The 21,251-nt window shown below is 34.1% G+C and overlaps 2 protein-coding genes and 1 long non-coding RNA gene across 12 annotated transcripts; all 3 read right to left on the bottom strand.

The window, feature by feature from the left end:
* Positions 1 to 284: 284 nt before the first annotated feature.
* LOC116025193 lies at positions 285 to 577 on the bottom strand. The gene is made up of 2 exons (XR_004099612.1): positions 495 to 577; positions 285 to 343 (listed from the first exon to the last, which is right to left on the bottom strand). It is a non-coding gene; the product is annotated as an uncharacterized LOC116025193 (long non-coding RNA).
* A 9,123-nt stretch (positions 578 to 9,700) lies between these two features.
* Positions 9,701 to 12,382, bottom strand: LOC116025185 (disease resistance protein RLM3-like). The gene is made up of 2 exons (XM_031266329.1): positions 12,222 to 12,382; positions 9,701 to 10,273 (listed from the first exon to the last, which is right to left on the bottom strand). The coding sequence occupies exons 1-2, from the start codon at positions 12,296 to 12,298 to the stop codon at positions 9,877 to 9,879; spliced, it is 474 nt and encodes a 157-aa protein (XP_031122189.1). The 5' UTR covers positions 12,299 to 12,382; the 3' UTR covers positions 9,701 to 9,876.
* A 580-nt stretch (positions 12,383 to 12,962) lies between these two features.
* LOC116025173 (TMV resistance protein N-like) lies at positions 12,963 to 19,683 on the bottom strand. 10 transcript variants are annotated; one of them, XM_031266294.1, is made up of 10 exons: positions 19,050 to 19,683; positions 17,466 to 18,579; positions 17,058 to 17,333; positions 16,741 to 16,950; positions 15,437 to 16,636; positions 14,693 to 15,337; positions 14,272 to 14,439; positions 14,043 to 14,154; positions 13,736 to 13,967; positions 12,963 to 13,595 (listed from the first exon to the last, which is right to left on the bottom strand). In XM_031266294.1, the coding sequence occupies exons 1-6, from the start codon at positions 19,532 to 19,534 to the stop codon at positions 14,897 to 14,899; spliced, it is 3,726 nt and encodes a 1,241-aa protein (XP_031122154.1). In that variant the 5' UTR covers positions 19,535 to 19,683; the 3' UTR covers positions 12,963 to 13,595; positions 13,736 to 13,967; positions 14,043 to 14,154; positions 14,272 to 14,439; positions 14,693 to 14,896. The 10 variants fall into 10 exon arrangements, with proteins under 10 accessions (XP_031122154.1, XP_031122157.1, XP_031122153.1 ...); XM_031266297.1 differs by having other exon boundaries at positions 14,064 to 14,154; XM_031266293.1 differs by having other exon boundaries at positions 14,090 to 14,154.
* Positions 19,684 to 21,251: the final 1,568 nt, after the last annotated feature.

Genomic DNA, 21,251 nt, shown 5'->3' with positions numbered 1-21,251 from the left:
TCTTGACACTGTCACCTTCTCAATACACCAAATCATCAGAGAGAGAGAGACAGAAAGTGATGGAGATCAGTGGTTCATAAACTAACCTGCAACCACTTTTCAATCTGATCAGAGGGAATTCCCCAAATCACTGCAATTTGTAAGGATTCCAGACTCTGTAGACCTGGAAGCTCAGCCAACCTTTTGCAGTTGGGAAAATACAACCTTTTCCTTGTCTTTTCAAGCTTGAGCCAGTCCGTCACACATGGTTTTCCTAGTTTGATTTATCCAGAAAAGAGCAACTCTTGCGATTAACTAGAAGAGGTCAATAACAACTCCCACCCCTTTTGATTTTTCCTCTCTTCTGGAATATTAGAAAATACATGAAATCAAAAGATACATATATTAGAAAATATCTGATCAATCATCAATAAATTTATAATATTATTACCAACTTTAAAAAATATGTATATATATACTTACAACTCCACAATTTTTAGGATCAAACCGCTTACCACCATGCCAAATGCCCTAGCCACGTCTATTGCTTGTAGCAGTCAGGATGCTGGACTTAACTTCACTTGGTCTGCTAGGCCTCTGCCCNACCACCTTCAGAACGTGCCTACATTATTATATATGGATTACAATATGACAATTAATACTTAAACAATAACAATAATCTAATTTATATATATATAGCTGCTACAAAAACACAAACTGATAGTTCTCATCTCAGGGAAACATAACTAACTAACTAACCTGGAACCAGTTTTCAACAGGAGTCAAACGACTGCAATTTCTTATCTCAAGCAACTGTAAGTTTTCAAGAGTCTCTAGGCCTGGAATCGGAGCCAAGTTCTTGCAGTTGGGAATATTCAATTTTTGGAGTCTTTGCAAAGTTGATATATCTGCTATTTTCTCTAATGACACACAATTTCCTGCAGAGAGAGACTCCAAAGTAGGAGGAAGATCTTTAAGTACTCTTAGATTTTGCCAGTCATCCAAGTTGAGATTTTTCAAGTTAGAAAGATCACAAAGGCTGAATGGTAAATCTTGAATATAGAAACATCCTGATAAATGTAAATTTGTCAATGAGGTCAAACTCCCAAGACCAATTGGAAGATCTCTTTCATACAGGTTGTTGCTATTGTTGGGTCCCTCCTATGTGAATGGAATAAAATAAAATAAATAAAACAAAAACACAATGTAGTGGAAGGAAAAAGGAGCATGACTTTGCAGCAAGTGGAGACATCATGCGCATGTGGACTGCAACTTTCACTGTAGCTCCATTCTCCAATTATTCCCATTTTGTTTTTGTTGTTGTTTTTCGGCAGTAGTGGGCAGCAGCAAGTGTAAAAATATCATTCCCATTCTTCTCTCTTTTCTTTTTTTTTCGGCCAGTAGAGAGAAACACAGAGAGGCAGTGAGTTCGGCAGTTCAGCAGAGGAAGAAAAACTCATCTTTCTTCTTCCTCTTCTTTTGGCGTTCGGCGGTTCATCAACAGAAGGAACAAACTATTTTCTCCTTCATCTTTGGTGTAGTTTTGCCGTGCTATTTTGTCGTGGGTTTGCCTAGCTCTTGGGTATTTTCTTCATCAAATATTTACAGAGGTCAGCTTATTTATTCCAGGCATCTCTTTGGATAATCTCGTAATATTTCTATTCATTTTTATCCTAGTCTTGGAAATTGAATATTTTGAGTACGAGATATTATTCCTTTTAGCCTGTGAATATTATAAGAATGTATTTGGCCTAGGAGTTGTTGTATTTGATGATTTGTAGATGTTTGGCTCGTGTGGTAGCCTGAAACTTTGTACCCAAGATTTGTGATATAGTGGAATATTTTGTTGTTGGTGGCTCGTGGTTTTTCCCCGCGGTTTTGGGGTTTTCCACGTAAATCTTGTGTTCCTTGTGTTCATATTTATTTTTGGGCTATTGTGTATTATCTCGTATTTGTGTACCGTGTCGGGTCTGTGATTTTGATTGTCACAGGAAGTGGGATTTTTCCCAACAGCTATGAGTACTCAGTCTTTCCAACGAGCATAATTCCGCAACAGAAGGTGGAAGTAAACCAGCACTACCACGAGTAGTTCTTGTTGATCGTAGTGAACTCAAGTCCAGGTTCTTTAGATTTCTCAAACATCCCAAAGAAAAGGGCATATTTGTGATGGCAGTTGCCCTAACATTTAACTCTCTTAGTTTCCCTAAATCTCCCAACTTAGCTGGAAGCTCCTTCAATTTCATGCAAGAACCTAAATTTAAAACCTCTAGTGATGTTAACCCACAAATGCTACTTGGAAGCTCCTTCAATTTCATGCAAGAAAATAAATTTAAAACCTCAAGTGATGTTAACCCACAAATGCTACTTGGAAGCTCCATTAGTTCACTGCAAGAGTAGAAATCTAACTCAACAAGTCTCTTCAAACTTCCAATTGACACGTACACCTCGACCAATTTTGAACAACTACGAAAGGAGACTTTCTCAAGACTATGTGCTCCAGTGAAGTCTGGCGTTTTCTCAACTTCACAACCATCAAGTTTTAAGATCTTCAAGCATGTCAAATGCTGTTTAAATAAAGGAGAGTTATAATCAATTTCTATTTTAAAAAAAAAAAATTCAAAGCTCTAAGAAAATATGTAATGTTAAAATTAAATAAGCATTAGGCATACTAACCTTCATATCTGGCTGAAATTCTTTGATTTTGCTACGAGACATGTTTAACTCAACAAGGTTCCCAAGTTTCCCAAAGAAGGAATCAGATGGCCATTGTAAGCAACTGAAATGGCAATTACATAACCAAAGCATTCTAAGTTCATGGGACAAATATTCAAGAGATCCACTAAGACGCACACCATCCAATATGAGTATCCGTAAATTTTTCATCCCTTCGAATGCTTCGGTACTGAAAGGCTCATCCTTTAACATCCTAGAATTTAAAATCATCCCTTGAATTGCATCAGTGCCCTAATTAAGAAAAAAAAAACATTTTATATAGAAATATGTTAGACATTATAAAATCATCATATTTTAATGAAACTAATTAAATACTACAAGCAAATGAATAAACTAGAATATATAACTCAATTAAGTAGAAAGGAAATGTTATACCTTCTTTCCCTGAAGAACATCAATGATATCCTTTGGATCCACCAATCTACTGCGTTTGCCAGGCTCTCGTGGGGATTCCATTCGAACAATTTCTCTACCCATATCACGAACTAAATCATGCATTTCAAATTTTCCAGATTTATTTATTGTTAACAAGCATCTCTCTGTCAAAGTTTCGATTCCACTTCCAGGAAAAAAATTACAAGCTTCCAATATCTTAATAGTGTTTTTTGTGTAATGCCCAATGAAAAAACAAGCAATATCAAGAAAGATGTTCTGAGTATCATCATCATCAAGTGCATCATAGCTTATTTTAAAAATCTTTTAAACATTGCCATGAGGTATCTTTTTTAATTTCTCAGCATAGTGCCCGCATCCCTGCACTGATTTTCCATGTAAATGAGAACCTATGACTTCAAGGGCTAATGGAAGCCCTTTAGTATAGCTTGCTATCATTTTAGATAGTTCATTATACTCCTTTAATGGTACAGGGACATCAAAAGCATGCCAACTCAAGAGTTGAAAAGATTCATTAAAGCTTAACATGTTGGCCTCGTACTTTTCGTGTGCTCTAAGGTTACTCAACAACTGAACATCTCTAGTTGTTATGATAATTATGCTACCTGAACCAAACCAATCTCGTTGTCCTGCTAATGAGTTTAGTTGATTTCTATGGTCTATGTCATCAAGAACAATAAGAACCTTTTTTGATGGCAGTATTCTTTTAATTAAAGATATTCCGCTATCAACATTATCTATTTCATGTATTTTTCTCTTGAGCGTTTTGCAAACAAGTTTCTCTTGTAAACGAGCCAAATCATCATGTCGTCCCCCAGAAACTTCAGATCTAATGTTTGCGATAAAACCACTCCCTTCAAACCTTAGAAAATTCCTGTTGTATACAGCTTTAGCAAGGGTTGTTTTCCCAACACCACCCGTGCCAAAAATTCCAATCATCTTCACACCATCATTTGTTTGACTTTGCAATAAATTCTCTATATGTTTCACACGAGAATCAATTCCGACCTGATACCTTGCAACATTCATGTATGCATGATTCAATTCCCTTAGTACACATTCAGTAATTCTTTTGATGAACCCTGACTCATACCTGATTACATTTAAATTTAAAAGCATGCCAACTCAAGAGTTGAAAAGATTCATTAAAGCTTAACATGTTGGCCTCGTACTTTTCGTGTGCTCTAAGGTTACTCAACAACTGAACATCTCTAGTTGTTATGATAATTATGCTACCTGAACCAAACCAATCTCGTTGTCCTGCTAATGAGTTTAGTTGATTTCTATGGTCTATGTCATCAAGAACAATAAGAACCTTTTTTGATGGCAGTATTCTTTTAATTAAAGATATTCCGCTATCAACATTATCTATTTCATGTATTTTTCTCTTGAGCGTTTTGCAAACAAGTTTCTCTTGTAAACGAGCCAAATCATCATGTCGTCCCCCAGAAACTTCAGATCTAATGTTTGCGATAAAACCACTCCCTTCAAACCTTAGAAAATTCCTGTTGTATACAGCTTTAGCAAGGGTTGTTTTCCCAACACCACCCGTGCCAAAAATTCCAATCATCTTCACACCATCATTTGTTTGACTTTGCAATAAATTCTCTATATGTTTCACACGAGAATCAATTCCGACCTGATACCTTGCAACATTCATGTATGCATGATTCAATTCCCTTAGTACACATTCAGTAATTCTTTTGATGAACCCTGACTCATACCTGATTACATTTAAATTTATTAAATAAATATCAACCACTCAATCTAAAATAGAAAAGTTAAGAAAAAAAAAAACACAAGTTTAAGAAACCAAATTGAACACGAGGTAGATTCTTCTTGGTTTAACCATCTACAAATACGAATTCATGAGGTATATATAGATTATAGATAGATGCNTTTTCATCCCTTCGAATGCTTCGGTACTGAAAGGCTCATCCTTTAACATCCTAGAATTTAAAATCATCCCTTGAATTGCATCAGTGCCCTAATTAAGAAAAAAAAAAACATTTTATATAGAAATATGTTAGACATTATAAAAATCATCATATTTTAATGAAACTAATTAAATACTACAAGCAAATGAATAAACTAGAATATATAACTCAATTAAGTAGAAAGGAAATGTTATACCTTCTTTCCCTGAAGAACATCAATGATATCCTTTGGATCCACCAATCTACTGCGTTTGCCAGGCTCTGTGGGGATTCCATTCGAACAATTTCTCTACCCATATCACGAACTAAATCATGCATTTCAAATTTTCCAGATTTATTTATTGTTAACAAGCATCTCTTGTCAAAGTTTCGATTCCACTTCCAGGGAAAAAATTACAAGCTTCCAATATCTTAATAGTGTTTTTTGTACATCCCAAATGAAAAAACAAGCAATATCAAGAAAGATGTTCTGAGTATCATCATCATCAAGTGCATCATAGCTTATTTTAAAAATTTTTTAACATTGCCATGAGGTATCTTTTTTAATTTCTCAGCATAGTGCCCGCATCCCTGCACTGATTTTCCATGTAAATGAGAACCTATGACTTCAAGGGCTAATGGAAGCCCTTTAGTATAGCTTGCTATCATTTTAGATAGTTCACTATACTCCTTTAATGGTACAGGGACATCAAAAGCATGCCAACTCAAGAGTTGAAAAGATTCATTAAAGCTTAACATGTTGGCCTCGTACTTTTCGTGTGCTCTAAGGTTACTCAACAACTGAACATCTCTAGTTGTTATGATAATTATGCTGCCTGAACCAAACCAATCTCGTTGTCCTGCTAATGAGTTTAGTTGATTTCTATGGTCTATGTCATCAAGAACAATAAGAACCTTTTTTGATGGCAGTATTCTTTTAATTAAAGATATTCCGCTATCAACATTATCTATTTCATGTATTTTTCTCTTGAGCGTTTTGCAAACAAGTTTCTCTTGTAAACGAGCCAAATCATCATGTCGTCCCCCAGAAACTTCAGATCTAATGTTTGCGATAAAACCACTCCCTTCAAACCTTAGAAAATTCCTGTTGTATACAGCTTTAGCAAGGTTGTTTTCCCAACACCACCCGTGCCAAAAATTCCAATCATCTTCACACCATCATTTGTTTGACTTTGCAATAAATTCTCTATATGTTTCACACGAGAATCAATTCCGACCTGATACCTTGCAACATTCATGTATGGCATGATTCAATTCCCTTAGTACACATTCAGTAATTCTTTTGATGAACCCTGACTCATACCTGATTACATTTAAATTTAATTAAATAAATATCAACCACTCAATCTAAAATAGAAAAGTTAAGAAAAAAAAAAACACAAGTTTAAGAAACCAAATTGAACACGAGGTAGATTCTTCTTGGTTTAACCATCTACAAATACGAATTCATGAGTATATATAGATTATAGATAGATGCTAGTATAGCTAGAAGGCAAAGGCCCTGTTTGGTAATTTATCAGCCAATTTTAATTTATTTGATCATTATTAGCCGTTTGACTTGGTTAAACAATCAATATGAACATTTAATTAATTAGCTTTTTGTTTCAAAATGCTTAAATTTAAAAAGTTGTTCAAAGTAGCTTTTCCGATCAATTTTTTGAAAAAATCATTTTGCATTTAATCAGCTATCAGCTAATTTATCAAACACTTCTCTAGAATCAACTAATGCTATAGACTAGTCAAACCCACCAATCCAATCAGCTAATTTACCAAACCCCCAAATTTTAATTAGCAAATATACTATATACTATATATAATAATATGATAGTATTGCCTATATAATTAACAGTGCAGACTGTGACAAATATATATAACATACTATATATCACATAAAAAATTAAATTAAAACAATCTAAAATTGCCCGTCTTTCATGATTTCTAAATCCCATGCAGACAAATCAGCAACTGTAGTAAGTGCAGCTTTCCACCCATTAACTATTTCTTCTCCAAATCGCTCTATATGTTGATTCAGTGCGATGCCCAAACTCGCCTGTCTGTTTGCGAACCTCCGAAGGAGTTACATGATAGAATATGGGAAGAATCTTTCGTCCCAATTTCTGTTTACACTCCACCATTTTCACCAGCTCGTCAAGGCACCATCTAGATTGGGCATAATTTTTGGAGAATACAACAACGGATATCTCAGACCCCTCAATGGCTGCTTCAACTCATCAGAAATTTCATTGCCTTTCCGAAAGGTTGCAACCCAGCTTCCCATAAGCTTGTGTAGAGATGATCGCTGAATGATCTCCGCGTCTCGCCCATAAAGCTCAACACGAGAATCAATTCCGACCTGATACCTTGCAACATTCATGTATGCATGATTCAATTCCCTTAGTACACATTCAGTAATTCTTTTGATGAACCCTGACTCATACCTGATTACATTTAAATTTATTAAATAAATATCAACCACTCAATCTAAAATAGAAAAGTTAAGAAAAAAAAAAACACAAGTTTAAGAAACCAAATTGAACACGAGAAAAGCATGCCAACTCAAGAGTTGAAAAGATTCATTAAAGCTTAACATGTTGGCCTCGTACTTTTCGTGTGCTCTAAGGTTACTCAACAACTGAACATCTCTAGTTGTTATGATAATTATGCTACCTGAACCAAACCAATCTCGTTGTCCTGCTAATGAGTTTAGTTGATTTCTATGGTCTATGTCATCAAGAACAATAAGAACCTTTTTTGATGGCAGTATTCTTTTAATTAAAGATATTCCGCTATCAACATTATCTATTTCATGTATTTTTCTCTTGAGCGTTTTGCAAACAAGTTTCTCTTGTAAACGAGCCAAATCATCATGTCGTCCCCCAGAAACTTCAGATCTAATGTTTGCGATAAAACCACTCCCTTCAAACCTTAGAAAATTCCTGTTGTATACAGCTTTAGCAAGGGTTGTTTTCCCAACACCACCCGTGCCAAAAATTCCAATCATCTTCACACCATCATTTGTTTGACTTTGCAATAAATTCTCTATATGTTTCACACGAGAATCAATTCCGACCTGATACCTTGCAACATTCATGTATGCATGATTCAATTCCCTTAGTACACATTCAGTAATTCTTTTGATGAACCCTGACTCATACCTGATTACATTTAAATTTATTAAATAAATATCAACCACTCAATCTAAAATAGAAAAGTTAAGAAAAAAAAAAANGTAGATTCTTCTTGGTTTAACCATCTACAAATACGAATTCATGAGTATATATAGATTATAGATAGATGCTAGTATAGCTAGAAGGCAAAGGCCCTGTTTGGTAATTTATCAGCCAATTTTAATTTATTTGATCATTATTAGCCGTTTGACTTGGTTAAACAATCAATATGAACATTTAATTAATTAGCTTTTTGTTTCAAAATGCTTAAATTTAAAAAGTTGTTCAAAGTAGCTTTTCCGATCAATTTTTTGAAAAAATCATTTTGCATTTAATCAGCTATCAGCTAATTTATCAAACACTTCTCTAGAATCAACTAATGCTATAGACTAGTCAAACCCACCAATCCAATCAGCTAATTTACCAAACCCCCAAATTTTAATTAGCAAATATACTATATACTATATATAATAATATGATAGTATTGCCTATATAATTAACAGTGCAGACTGTGACAAATATATATAACATACTATATATCACATAAAAAATTAAATTAAAACAATCTAAAATTGCCCGTCTTTCATGATTTCTAAATCCCATGCAGACAAATCAGCAACTGTAGTAAGTGCAGCTTTCCACCCATTAACTATTTCTTCTCCAAATCGCTCTATATGTTGATTCAGTGCGATGCCCAAACTCGCCTGTCTGTTTGCGAACCTCCGAAGGAGTTACATGATAGAATATGGGAAGAATCTTTCGTCCCAATTTCTGTTTACACTCCACCATTTTCACCAGCTCGTCAAGGCACCATCTAGATTGGGCATAATTTTTGGAGAATACAACAACGGATATCTCAGACCCCTCAATGGCTGCTTCAACTCATCAGAAATTTCATTGCCTTTCCGAAAGGTTGCAACCCCAGCTTCCCATAAGCTTGTGTAGAGATGATCGCTGAATGATCTCCGCGTCTCGCCCATAAAGCTCAATCTTTTGATGAACCCTGACTCATACCTGATTACATTTAAATTTATTAAATAAATATCAACCACTCAATCTAAAATAGAAAAGTTAAGAAAAAAAAAAAAACACAAGTTTAAGAAACCAAATTGAACACGAGAAAAAAAAAAACACAAGTTTAAGAAACCAAATTGAACACGAGGTAGATTCTTCTTGGTTTAACCATCTACAAATACGAATTCATGAGGTATATATAGATTATAGATAGATGCTAGTATAGCTAGAAGGCAAAGGCCCTGTTTGGTAATTTATCAGCCAATTTTAATTTATTTGATCATTATTAGCCGTTTGACTTGGTTAAACAATCAATATGAACATTTAATTAATTAGCTTTTTGTTTCAAAATGCTTAAATTTAAAAAGTTGTTCAAAGTAGCTTTTCCGATCAATTTTTTGAAAAAATCATTTTGCATTTAATCAGCTATCAGCTAATTTATCAAACACTTCTCTAGAATCAACTAATGCTATAGACTAGTCAAACCCACCAATCCAATCAGCTAATTTACCAAACCCCCAAATTTTAATTAGCAAATATACTATATACTATATATAATAATATGATAGTATTGCCTATATAATTAACAGTGCAGACTGTGACAAATATATATAACATACTATATATCACATAAAAAATTAAATTAAAACAATCTAAAATTGCCCGTCTTTCATGATTTCTAAATCCCATGCAGACAAATCAGCAACTGTAGTAAGTGCAGCTTTCCACCCATTAACTATTTCTTCTCCAAATCGCTCTATATGTTGATTCAGTGCGATGCCAAACTCGCCTGTCTGTTTGCGAACCTCCGAAGGAGTTACATGATAGAATATGGGAAGAATCTTTCGTCCCAATTTCTGTTTACACTCCACCATTTTCACCAGCTCGTCAAGGCACCATCTAGATTGGGCATAATTTTTGGAGAATACAACAACGGATATCTCAGACCCCTCAATGGCCTGCTTCAACTCATCAGAAATTTCATTGCCTTTCCGAAAGGTTGCAACCCCAGCTTCCCATAAGCTTGTGTAGAGATGATCGCTGAATGATCTCCGCGTCTCGCCCATAAAGCTCAAGAAGACAGCATACTTCGAATGAGAACGCGNTTGCAACCCCAGCTTCCCATAAGCTTGTGTAGAGATGATCGCTGAATGATCTCCGCGTCTCGCCCATAAAGCTCAAGAAGACAGCATACTTCGAATGAGAACGCGATGATGATGAAGAAGAAGCCATAGTAGCTTGAAGTGAAATTGAGATCACAACACTATCTTTGCTTCTGTTAGTTTTTGTTTATGCTAGCAGCCTTGCCTGGCTAGATAGTTTCAACTCTCAATAGATTAAAAGAGCTTGGAAAATGCGTATAGTACTATAGTAGACGACTATAAAAGTCTAAAAGTAAAGATTCGTTGAGTGTACTAAAAGTCTAAAAGTAAGATTTGTGAATCTTAATAATTTCCCACTTGTTGTACCTAGACAATAATTTCACCGTTTTTTTTTTTTTGAGAAATAATTTCACCGTTGTTATCCGGTGGAACATGGTCCACATATCGCTATCTAGATCATGATAAAATTAAAATAATACTTTAGTGTTACTAAAATAAAATTAGTATGTTTAGAAAACGAAACTAAAAATCAGAGCACATTATTATCAAATGAAACTGTTGTATAATTAAAATGATACTTTATTATTGCTATAATGGAAGTTATGGAACTAGTGTGCATAGAAATTAAGGAAACTAAAATTCAAAGTCATACAATAACGACATATATTGTCAAATGACCTGAAGTGTAATTAAAATAATACTTTAATATTACTATAATTAAACTAGTCTGTGTAAAAAATGAAATAAAAAAATAGAGCTCAAGCAATACTGTATATTATCAAATGAAATTATAGTAGAATTAAAATGATACTTTAATATTGTTATAATGAAACTAGCATGGACTCCAAAAGAGTGATGATGTCAAATTCTGTCATCCTTGCAATACACATGGATTAAAAAAAGAAAAGAAAAATGCTCAAAAGATAATTGAGTGGGTGAAACATGATTCTTGTAAGAGAAGACCAATAGTTTGATTATTGCAAACACTTTTCAGTTGAACCTGTCTGTGCAGAATTTAACAAACTATGAGATAGTATATGCTAAGCCCAAACANGATAGATGCTAGTATAGCTAGAAGGCAAAGGCCCTGTTTGGTAATTTATCAGCCAATTTTAATTTATTTGATCATTATTAGCCGTTTGACTTGGTTAAACAATCAATATGAACATTTAATTAATTAGCTTTTTGTTTCAAAATGCTTAAATTTAAAAAGTTGTTCAAAGTAGCTTTTCCGATCAATTTTTTGAAAAAATCATTTTGCATTTAATCAGCTATCAGCTAATTTATCAAACACTTCTCTAGAATCAACTAATGCTATAGACTAGTCAAACCCACCAATCCAATCAGCTAATTTACCAAACCCCCAAATTTTAATTAGCAAATATACTATATACTATATATAATAATATGATAGTATTGCCTATATAATTAACAGTGCAGACTGTGACAAATATATATAACATACTATATATCACATAAAAAATTAAATTAAAACAATCTAAAATTGCCCGTCTTTCATGATTTCTAAATCCCATGCAGACAAATCAGCAACTGTAGTAAGTGCAGCTTTCCACCCATTAACTATTTCTTCTCCAAATCGCTCTATATGTTGATTCAGTGCGATGCCAAACTCGCCTGTCTGTTTGCGAACCTCCGAAGGAGTTACATGATAGAATATGGGAAGAATCTTTCGTCCCAATTTCTGTTTACACTCCACCATTTTCACCAGCTCGTCAAGGCACCATCTAGATTGGGCATAATTTTTGGAGAATACAACAACGGATATCTCAGACCCCTCAATGGCCTGCTTCAACTCATCAGAAATTTCATTGCCTTTCCGAAAGGTTGCAACCCCAGCTTCCCATAAGCTTGTGTAGAGATGATCGCTGAATGATCTCCGCGTCTCGCCCATAAAGCTCAAGAAGACAGCATACTTCGAATGAGAACGCGATGATGATGAAGAAGAAGCCATAGTAGCTTGAAGTGAAATTGAGATCACAACACTATCTTTGCTTCTGTTAGTTTTTGTTTATGCTAGCAGCCTTGCCTGGCTAGATAGTTTCAACTCTCAATAGATTAAAAGAGCTTGGAAAATGCGTATAGTACTATAGTAGACGACTATAAAAGTCTAAAAGTAAAGATTCGTTGAGTGTACTAAAAGTCTAAAAGTAAGATTTGTGAATCTTAATAATTTCCCACTTGTTGTACCTAGACAATAATTTCACCGTTTTTTTTTTTTTGAGAAATAATTTCACCGTTGTTATCCGGTGGAACATGGTCCACATATCGCTATCTAGATCATGATAAAATTAAAATAATACTTTAGTGTTACTAAAATAAAATTAGTATGTTTAGAAAACGAAACTAAAAATCAGAGCACATTATTATCAAATGAAACTGTTGTATAATTAAAATGATACTTTATTATTGCTATAATGGAAGTTATGGAACTAGTGTGCATAGAAATTAAGGAAACTAAAATTCAAAGTCATACAATAACGACATATATTGTCAAATGACCTGAAGTGTAATTAAAATAATACTTTAATATTACTATAATTAAACTAGTCTGTGTAAAAAATGAAATAAAAAAATAGAGCTCAAGCAATACTGTATATTATCAAATGAAATTATAGTAGAATTAAAATGATACTTTAATATTGTTATAATGAAACTAGCATGGACTCCAAAAGAGTGATGATGTCAAATTCTGTCATCCTTGCAATACACATGGATTAAAAAAAGAAAAGAAAAATGCTCAAAAGATAATTGAGTGGGTGAAACATGATTCTTGTAAGAGAAGACCAATAGTTTGATTATTGCAAACACTTTTCAGTTGAACCTGTCTGTGCAGAATTTAACAAACTATGAGATAGTATATGCTAAGCCCAAACATGATGCTGCTCTACCACTTGTAATTGAGGTTGATGAAATTGCAGGGAAGGCCTTCTTGTCCATCACTGTTCCTCTGCATTTCAAATACAAAAAGTGTATGCAAAGGATGGAATTCTGCAAACACCTCCACTACTTCCCCCACCGTTACTGCCACCTCAAAATCAACACTTCCATACTTGTTCTTCTCCACACTGCATTCATCTCCAACCCAAGCTGAGGCACCACTGGTTTTGCTTCTCGTAGCGATACGAACTCCATTGCAGTCACCAAAACAAAACCCATCGAAATCATATAAATGAATTCATGCCTCGAAAACGTTGGCACAATATCACTTCATCAAGCGAAATCTTGACACTGTCACATTCAGAACATGCCTGCATATATTGTGGGATTTCATAGAACAATTAGCGGATAGCTGATATCTTATTGAGTTAGCTGATTAAGTTAGCTGGTTTGACATAGTATTAGCTAATTATAAAATGTATTTGGTAAAATTACATATAAAATAACCTACAATGGCATAAATATATTATGATATTTACTTGCCGAGGCACCACTGGCTTTGCTTCCTGGGAGTGATACCAACCAACTCCGATCCATTGCTTGCAGCGACCAAAATGAAAGTCCATCGAAAACATATAAACGAATCCATGCGTCTGATGAAAACGTTGGAATAATGCAAATGTTTTACATACTTAAAGCAAAATCTTGACATGCAGTGTCACCTTCACTCACAGCATGCATGCCTGCATTATATATTATGGCATTATATTCCATATAAGAGTTAATTAATACCAAATGCATACATGCATCTCTAGTACTTCTCCAATTATTCTTTGGACCTCAAACTGAATTCTTTTAAACTCACTTAACCTCAAACCACTGCAATTTGCATCCACGTACTCTCACCATCTTCTTAATTGTTGATTCTTCCTGTATTCACAACATTGCTAAATTAAATCATTTTGTACCCTCCAATTTCATAACATTAAGCTATACATACTAGCTACACATCATAACCCAATAAAAATACTTAACGAAAAAACATACATAACTCGCAAATGTGACATGTTCTGTGTGTCTTCTCCTACTCCCCCAGCCATCCTGTTCTTATACACTTGTTGTGCATACTATACGTACACCTCCCATCATTGAATCCATCTCCATCCAAATGGTATAAAAATCATTCTTAATTGCTTTGATCAAATTAAATTGTACCTGTCCACAGTCCACACACAAAAGCAAATAAAAGCTCTTTGAACCTAATTACTAAACTTTGAGCAAAAAAATCACTCTTAATTGCTTTAATCAAAATAAATAAAATATAAAAAAAATGTGATAATTCAAATACTGCAGTGTCGGTTCATTCATAAATTATAAATAATAAATAAATATTAAAATGGCATTCAATAAACAAGAAACGATGTAGATGTTAAAGAAGTGTGGTGAAGTGTGAAGGGGATATACTTACAAGTTACAATAATAATAATAATCGGGCCTTTTTGCAGCAAATTAAAAGGTGAAGATTATAACCGCCTCTGCCGGATAGATCTGCCGCCTCTGTCTATCTGCACCTTCCTTTTCCTCTTCCTTTGTCCATCTTGTCCCAGCTGGGTCATAACACAAGGAATCAATCCCCTTGTGATTGGAAGAAAACGCCTCTGCCCGCCTCTACCTATCTCCACCTTCCTTTTCCTCTTCCTCTCTCCATTTCCTTATTATAGGAAGGAATGCATCCCCTTGTGGATGGAAAGAAACGCACTTCCCCTTCTCTGTTTCTATGTATTTCAGCTAAACAATATATCTTCTGGAAAGGGTAGACTTCTACATACACCTCCAATACTTCTCCCATCATTGTCGTTGGAACCTCAATGCTAAAATATTTGTATTCTACATCCCAACTGGCTTCAATGTTAAAATATTTGCGTTCCTTCAGAATCCAAGCACCACTGCTTTTGCTTCTCACGCTCAAACGAATTACGTTACAACCATCAATTTCACTGGGATCAATTACATCATCCCATTCAAATGAAACCATTAAAGAAACATAGAGGGCGGATAGCTCTCCAACGTCCACTCGAATCATAATCTCGACACTATCACCATTGGAGGGTACCTACGTTATGGAATACATATAACAATTAATAATACCATAACTATTACCATCTATTCTATTATAATATCAGATCGAGATGAAGGAACAGATATAACTAACCTTGAACCACTTTTCAATCGAAGGAATCCTCAAACTGCTGCAATTTGCTATCCCAAGACTACAAAAGGATTCAAGACTCTCCAAACCTGAAAGCTCAACCAAACTTTTGCAGTTCTGAATATCTAGTGACCAAAGTCCTTTCAAGTTGGATAGATCTGCTATCTTTTCTAATGAGACACAATTCTTTGCAGAGAGTATCCTCAATTTAGGAGGAAGTTGTGGAAGTGATCTAAGATTCTGCAGATCGTCCAAGTAGAGTATCTCCAAATTGGAATATTGATGACAAAGGCTTAATAGTAAACTTTGAAGATAACAACTTCCCATTAAATCTATTTCATTCAACGAGGAGGACAAACTCCTAAGAGCAATTGGAAAATCTTCTTCATGCAAATACTTGTCAGGAATACTCAAAGCATTGCAATTGCTTATGTTAAGACATTCTAAGGATGAAAGAATCTCCATGTTTGGAAGCTCAACCAAACTTTCACAGTTTTTAAGATTCAACACTTTAAGTTTCTTCAAGTTTGATACAGTTACTATTTTCACCAATGAGACACAATTGTTTACAAAGAGCTTCACCAAACTAGGAGGAAGTTCTACAAGCACTCTAAGATTTTGGAAATCCTCCAAGCCAAGATCTTTCAAGTTTGAAAGATGACAAAGGCGGAAGGGTAAGCTTTGAAGATAACAACTTCTTCCTGATAAATATAAAGATACCAATGAGCTCAAATTCTCAATAACTTCAAAGGAGCACGAATTTGCAACTGAAAGTGGAAAAAAAACAGCACCATCACCTGATCTCTCAGTGTGCTGATGCAGAAACAGTTTCTTTAAATTTCTCAAACATCCCAAAGAAAATGGTATATGTGAGATGTCAGTTTCAAAAGCATTTAACTCTCTTAGTTGCTCTAATTTTCCCAAGTCAATTGGAAGCTCCCTCAGTTTTAGGCAAGAATTCAAATTTAAAACTTCAAGTGATTTTAACTTGCAAATGCTACTTGGAAGAACCTTGAGTTTCTTGCACCTTTCAAAATCTAACTCAACAAGTCTCTCCAAACTTCCAATTGATGGGTGTATCTCGACCAAATTTGAACAACACCGAAAGGATACTTTTTGAAGAGTATGTGCCCCAGTGAAGTTTGGTGTTTTCTTAAGTTGTTTACAATAATCAAACTTTAAGATCCTCAAGAAAATAAAATACTGTTGAAAAAAAGTAGAAAAATGTTTAATCAATTTATATTGTTCTAGTCAAAGTTTTTAATTAAGAAATATGCAATGTTGAAAGAAACATTAGACATACTAACCTGCATACTGCATTGGAATTCTTTGATATTACATTTTTCCATGTCTAACTCAACAAGTCTCTCCAAACTTCCAATTGATGGGTGTACCTTGACCAACTTTGAACACCACCTAAAGGATACTTTTTCAAGAGTATGTGCCCCAGTAAAGTTTGGTGTTTTCTTAAGTTGTTCACAATAATCGAACTTTAAGATCCTCAAGCATCTAAAATGCTGTGAAAAAAAAAAAGTAGAGAAAGGTTTAATCAATTTCTATTTTTCTAGTCAAAGTTCTTAATTAAGAAATATGCAATGTTGAAAGAAACATTAGACATACTAACCTGCATATTGCATTGGAATTCTTTGATATTGCTACCTTTCATGTCTAACTCAACAAGTTTCTCACAGCGAAAATTAGATGGTATGCAACTCAAATGGCAATAGTGTAATCTAAGCAACCTGAGCTCATTGGATAAATATTTAAAAGATCCGCTAAGACACGTACCATTCAATATGAGTATTCGTAACTTTACCATCTTTTTGAATATTTGAGTATTCAAAGGCACATTCTTTAACATGTTAAAATTTACAATCATCCCTTCAATTGCTTTTGTGCCCTATAAAAATAAAACATTTATATAACAATATTTTAGATTTTAGATATTTTGAAATCTTTGATTTTAATAAAGGTAAGTATAGAAAGCAAATGAATTAACTAGAGTAATTCAAATACAAAGGAAATGTGTTACCTTGTTCCCATGAAGAACATCAAAGACATCCTTTGGGTCAATCAATCTACTTTGTTTGCCCGGCTCACATGAAGATCCTTTTCGAACAATTTCTCTTCCCAAATCTCGTACTAAATCATGCATCTGAAGCCTTTCAAACTCTCCACCTCCATATGTTGTCAACAAGCATCTTTCAATCAAAATTCTTATTCCACTTTTAGCATAAAAACCACAAGCTTCCAATATCATAGAAGTGTCATTTTTGTTTTGCCCAATAAAAAAACAAGCAATATCAAGAAAGATATTCTGAGTGTCATCATCAAGTGAATCATAACTTATTTTAAGAATTTTTAGAACATCATCATGAGGTATCCTTTCTAATTTCTCAGCATCATCACTCCATTCTTGCACTGATTTGCCACGCAAATGAGAACCTATAATTGTAAGTGCTAGTGGAAGTCCACCAGCATAACTTGCTATCCTTTCGGATAGTTCAATATACTCCTCTAACGGTATAGGAACACCAAAAGCATGCCAACTCAAGAGTTGCAAGGATTCATCATGGCTTAACATTTCTACCATGTACTTCTCATGTGCTTCCAGGTCACTCAACAACTGAACATCTCTAGTTGTTATTATAATTGTGCTCCCTGAACCAAACCAATTCCGTTGTCCTGCTAATGATTCTAGTTGACAAGTGTCGTCTATGTCATCAAGAACAAGAAGAACACTTTTTGATCGCAGTCTTTCTTTAATCAAACTTATTCCTTCATCAACATTATCTATTTCAAGTTTCTTTCCATTCAGTGTTTTGCAAAGAAGTTTCTCTTGTAGACGAACTAAGCCATTGTACCCATCTGAAGCTTGTGATCTAATGTTTGCGATAAAGCAACAACTTTCAAACTTTTGAAAACTCAAGTTGTAAATGGCTTTGGCAAGGGTTGTTTTTCCCACACCACCCATGCCAAAAATTCCAATCATCTTAATATCATTAGCTTTTTGAGTTTGCAATAAATGAAGTATATCTCTAACACGAGATTCAATTCCAACGGGATACTTTGCAACATTCATGTATGTACGATTCACTTCCCGCATTACCTCTTCAGTAATTTTTTTGATGAACTTAGATTCATACCTATCACATTTTTTCCAATGAATGCATGTCAATCTAAATCATTAAAGAAAATATACGTGGAAAACATAAAACTAAGAAATTAAATACAGCACACGTTATTACAGAACACGAAATATGTATATTTAGTCTCTCATGGTTCCATTATATTGTTTAATTTGAGGTAAACAACTCTTATAATCAATCCATAATTATAATTTCTAAAAGGAGTTAATATTTATGACAAATAAATAGAAATACACAGTGCAGATTCTTCTTAGCTTGTTTTACCAAAAATATTAATCCATCCGTAAAGATGCATGTATAGATGCTAGGACGCAATTATTAATTAGCGAAACTAACATAATTAATATTATTGACAATATGAGTTTTTTTTTTTTTTTCTATTGGCAATATGAGTTTGTGAGCCAAATTCTGACAAATATATCATACTATCACCAAAAAAAAAAAAAAAAATTGAAAAGAGGATTTACCCGTTTGTCATGGTTTGTAAATCCCATCCGGACAAATCAGCAACAGTAGTGAGTGCAACTTTCCACTCATCAATTTTTTGATCATCAAATCGTTGTCGATGTCGAGCCAATGCCTTACCAAATTCGCCTGTTTGTTTACGAACCTCGGAAGGATCAACGTTGTAGAATATAGGCAGAACCATCTGTTGCAAATTTTTCTTACAGTCTAAAATCTTTACTAGTTCATCAAGACACCATCTGGAATGGGCATAAGTTTTGGAAAATACGATGATGGATATCTTGGACCCCTCGATGGCCTTCAATAGTTCATCGGAGATGTTCTCACCTTTTCGAATTTCTTCATCGTCTCGAAAGGTGTTAACTCCAGCCTGACGCAAATCTTCATAAAGATGATCAATAAAAGATTTCCGTGTTTCTCCTCTAAAACTCAAGAAAACATCATACACCCATGCAGTAGTAGATGAAGATGAAGAAGAAGAAGCCATATTTGAAATTGAGAACACTATATATCTTCTATCTTGATTTGCTAGTTTCTATAGATTTAAAGAGCTTGATAAATGCGTGTGTAGACAGACGATACCGTAATGGAAATTTCCTTCCGGCCACTGCCAAACTCAATGGAAATTTCATAGACAATCCAACGTAAGATTGCTATGTGTACAATACCATATATTTGATTGACTTGGTCTTCTTAATAATTTCCCACTACACCAATAATTCTACGTAATGGGACCATCCACATAAAAGTATAAAACGTTATGATATTTTCCAGCAATCATGGTACAGGATCATTCACGTGACATGTTTTAACTTTTGTCTTTTTCCTACACCCCACATGCATGGTGAATTGCGTCCTTAGTAGTGAAATTTTTTTTTTTTTGTAATTTTTGAAAAGTTTTTGTAAGTGTGATTAGAAAAGAGAAAATAATGGGAGGAAAAAAACCTTCTGTGCACGAAACGAGCACAACAACTGTCCCTTCTCTTATATTTGCACTGTTCCAAAATACCTCTCTTGCATATGATCCCCATTCTTCTAATTCCTCCTTTCTCTTTCCATCATGTCATACGTTACTATTCCAAATGGAAAATACTTGGTAGACTCTCATTTTATTATACTCCCTACCTTTACTCCTCTCACATGTTCTTGATGTAGATACTTTCCTGTGGACCCAAATAATGAAAATAATCAATCCTTGTTTTCCACCTCAGATAAGAGAGTAGAATTTGTGAGTATGTATACTAGAACTCATTCCAAAAACCCACAATAAACCATTGATGGTGATGCCACAAAGACAGTTTTTCATAATACATCCAAACACTGAAAATGAAACTGTTTTCCGAAAAATGACTCATTTTCCAGAAGTCATTTTTCTACTTTCCAAAGGGACCTAAGTGTTCATGATTGGTTCAAAAAAAAAGTGTTCATGATTTATCCTTAAGTAAAAATGTTTTTATATCCTCATCACTGCCAATAGATATAAATATCAAAATAATTTAATTTTAAAAATGATTATTGTTCGTGTTGTTTATGCAATTAAAATGAAATTTACATTTATTAAATTATTATATATAGATATAAGAGTTAATTTCTTTTTTAGTCTTAGATTGATAGATGACAGTCTATTTTAGTTTTTTTAATTTATCAGAACTTTCACATTGGTCCTAGTATTATTATGACATGACATTTTTTGTTCCCCGTCAACAAAATCGTTCTATTAACCCTTTTACACAACTTTCACTCTTCTCTAAAACTCAAGAAACCATAGTACGACCAGACCGTGAATGATGAAGAAGAAGCCATAGCTGAAATTTATCTGAGTATACTATCTTGATTGTGTCTTGGTTTGCTAGCAGTTTGGTAGTAATCTATAGATTTGAAGAGCTTGGGTGTAGTAGACGACCGGTGACTCAGACATTAAAAAGTCAAGATAGGAAGTTTCCTTCCAAAGAACGCGACACTCAAAAGGGAAGTTCTCGTAGGTCACTTGATAAGGGCCTAGCATATTTCCACTAGTATTTATCTCTTAGTCTTGACCTTTTGTTTTTAAATCAATAAATATTATATTTTGTCTTCAAAAGTATTATATTTTTTCAGGAATAAGGGTCAAATAAACCACTGACTATACACAAAACTACAATTAGACCATCGAATTCGAAAAGATTGCAATTGGGTCCCTAAACTACACAAACACATGCAATTAA

This window comes from Ipomoea triloba, chromosome 7 (assembly GCF_003576645.1).
Source record: "Ipomoea triloba cultivar NCNSP0323 chromosome 7, ASM357664v1".
Classification (NCBI taxonomy): domain Eukaryota; kingdom Viridiplantae; phylum Streptophyta; class Magnoliopsida; order Solanales; family Convolvulaceae; genus Ipomoea; species Ipomoea triloba.
The sequence above is the reverse complement of the archived record's forward strand: the minus strand, read 5'-3'. Positions and strand labels throughout refer to the sequence as shown.

Coding starts and splice junctions, on each gene's coding strand:
- LOC116025185 (XM_031266329.1), bottom strand. CDS start 12,298: ATGGCTTCTTCTTCATCATCATCGCGTTCTCATTCGAAGTATGCTGTC. Junction 10,274..12,221: donor TTTATGGGCGAGACGCGGAG/ATCATTCAGCGA, acceptor CGAGACGCGGAG/ATCATTCAGCGATCATCTCT.
- LOC116025173 (XM_031266291.1), bottom strand. CDS start 19,534: ATGGCTTCTTCTTCTTCATCTTCATCTACTACTGCATGGGTGTATGAT. Junction 16,951..17,057: donor AATTCCAATGCAATATGCAG/GTTAGTATGTCT, acceptor TTTTTTTCACAG/CATTTTAGATGCTTGAGGAT. Junction 16,637..16,740: donor AATTCCAATGCAGTATGCAG/GTTAGTATGTCT, acceptor TTTTTTCAACAG/TATTTTATTTTCTTGAGGAT.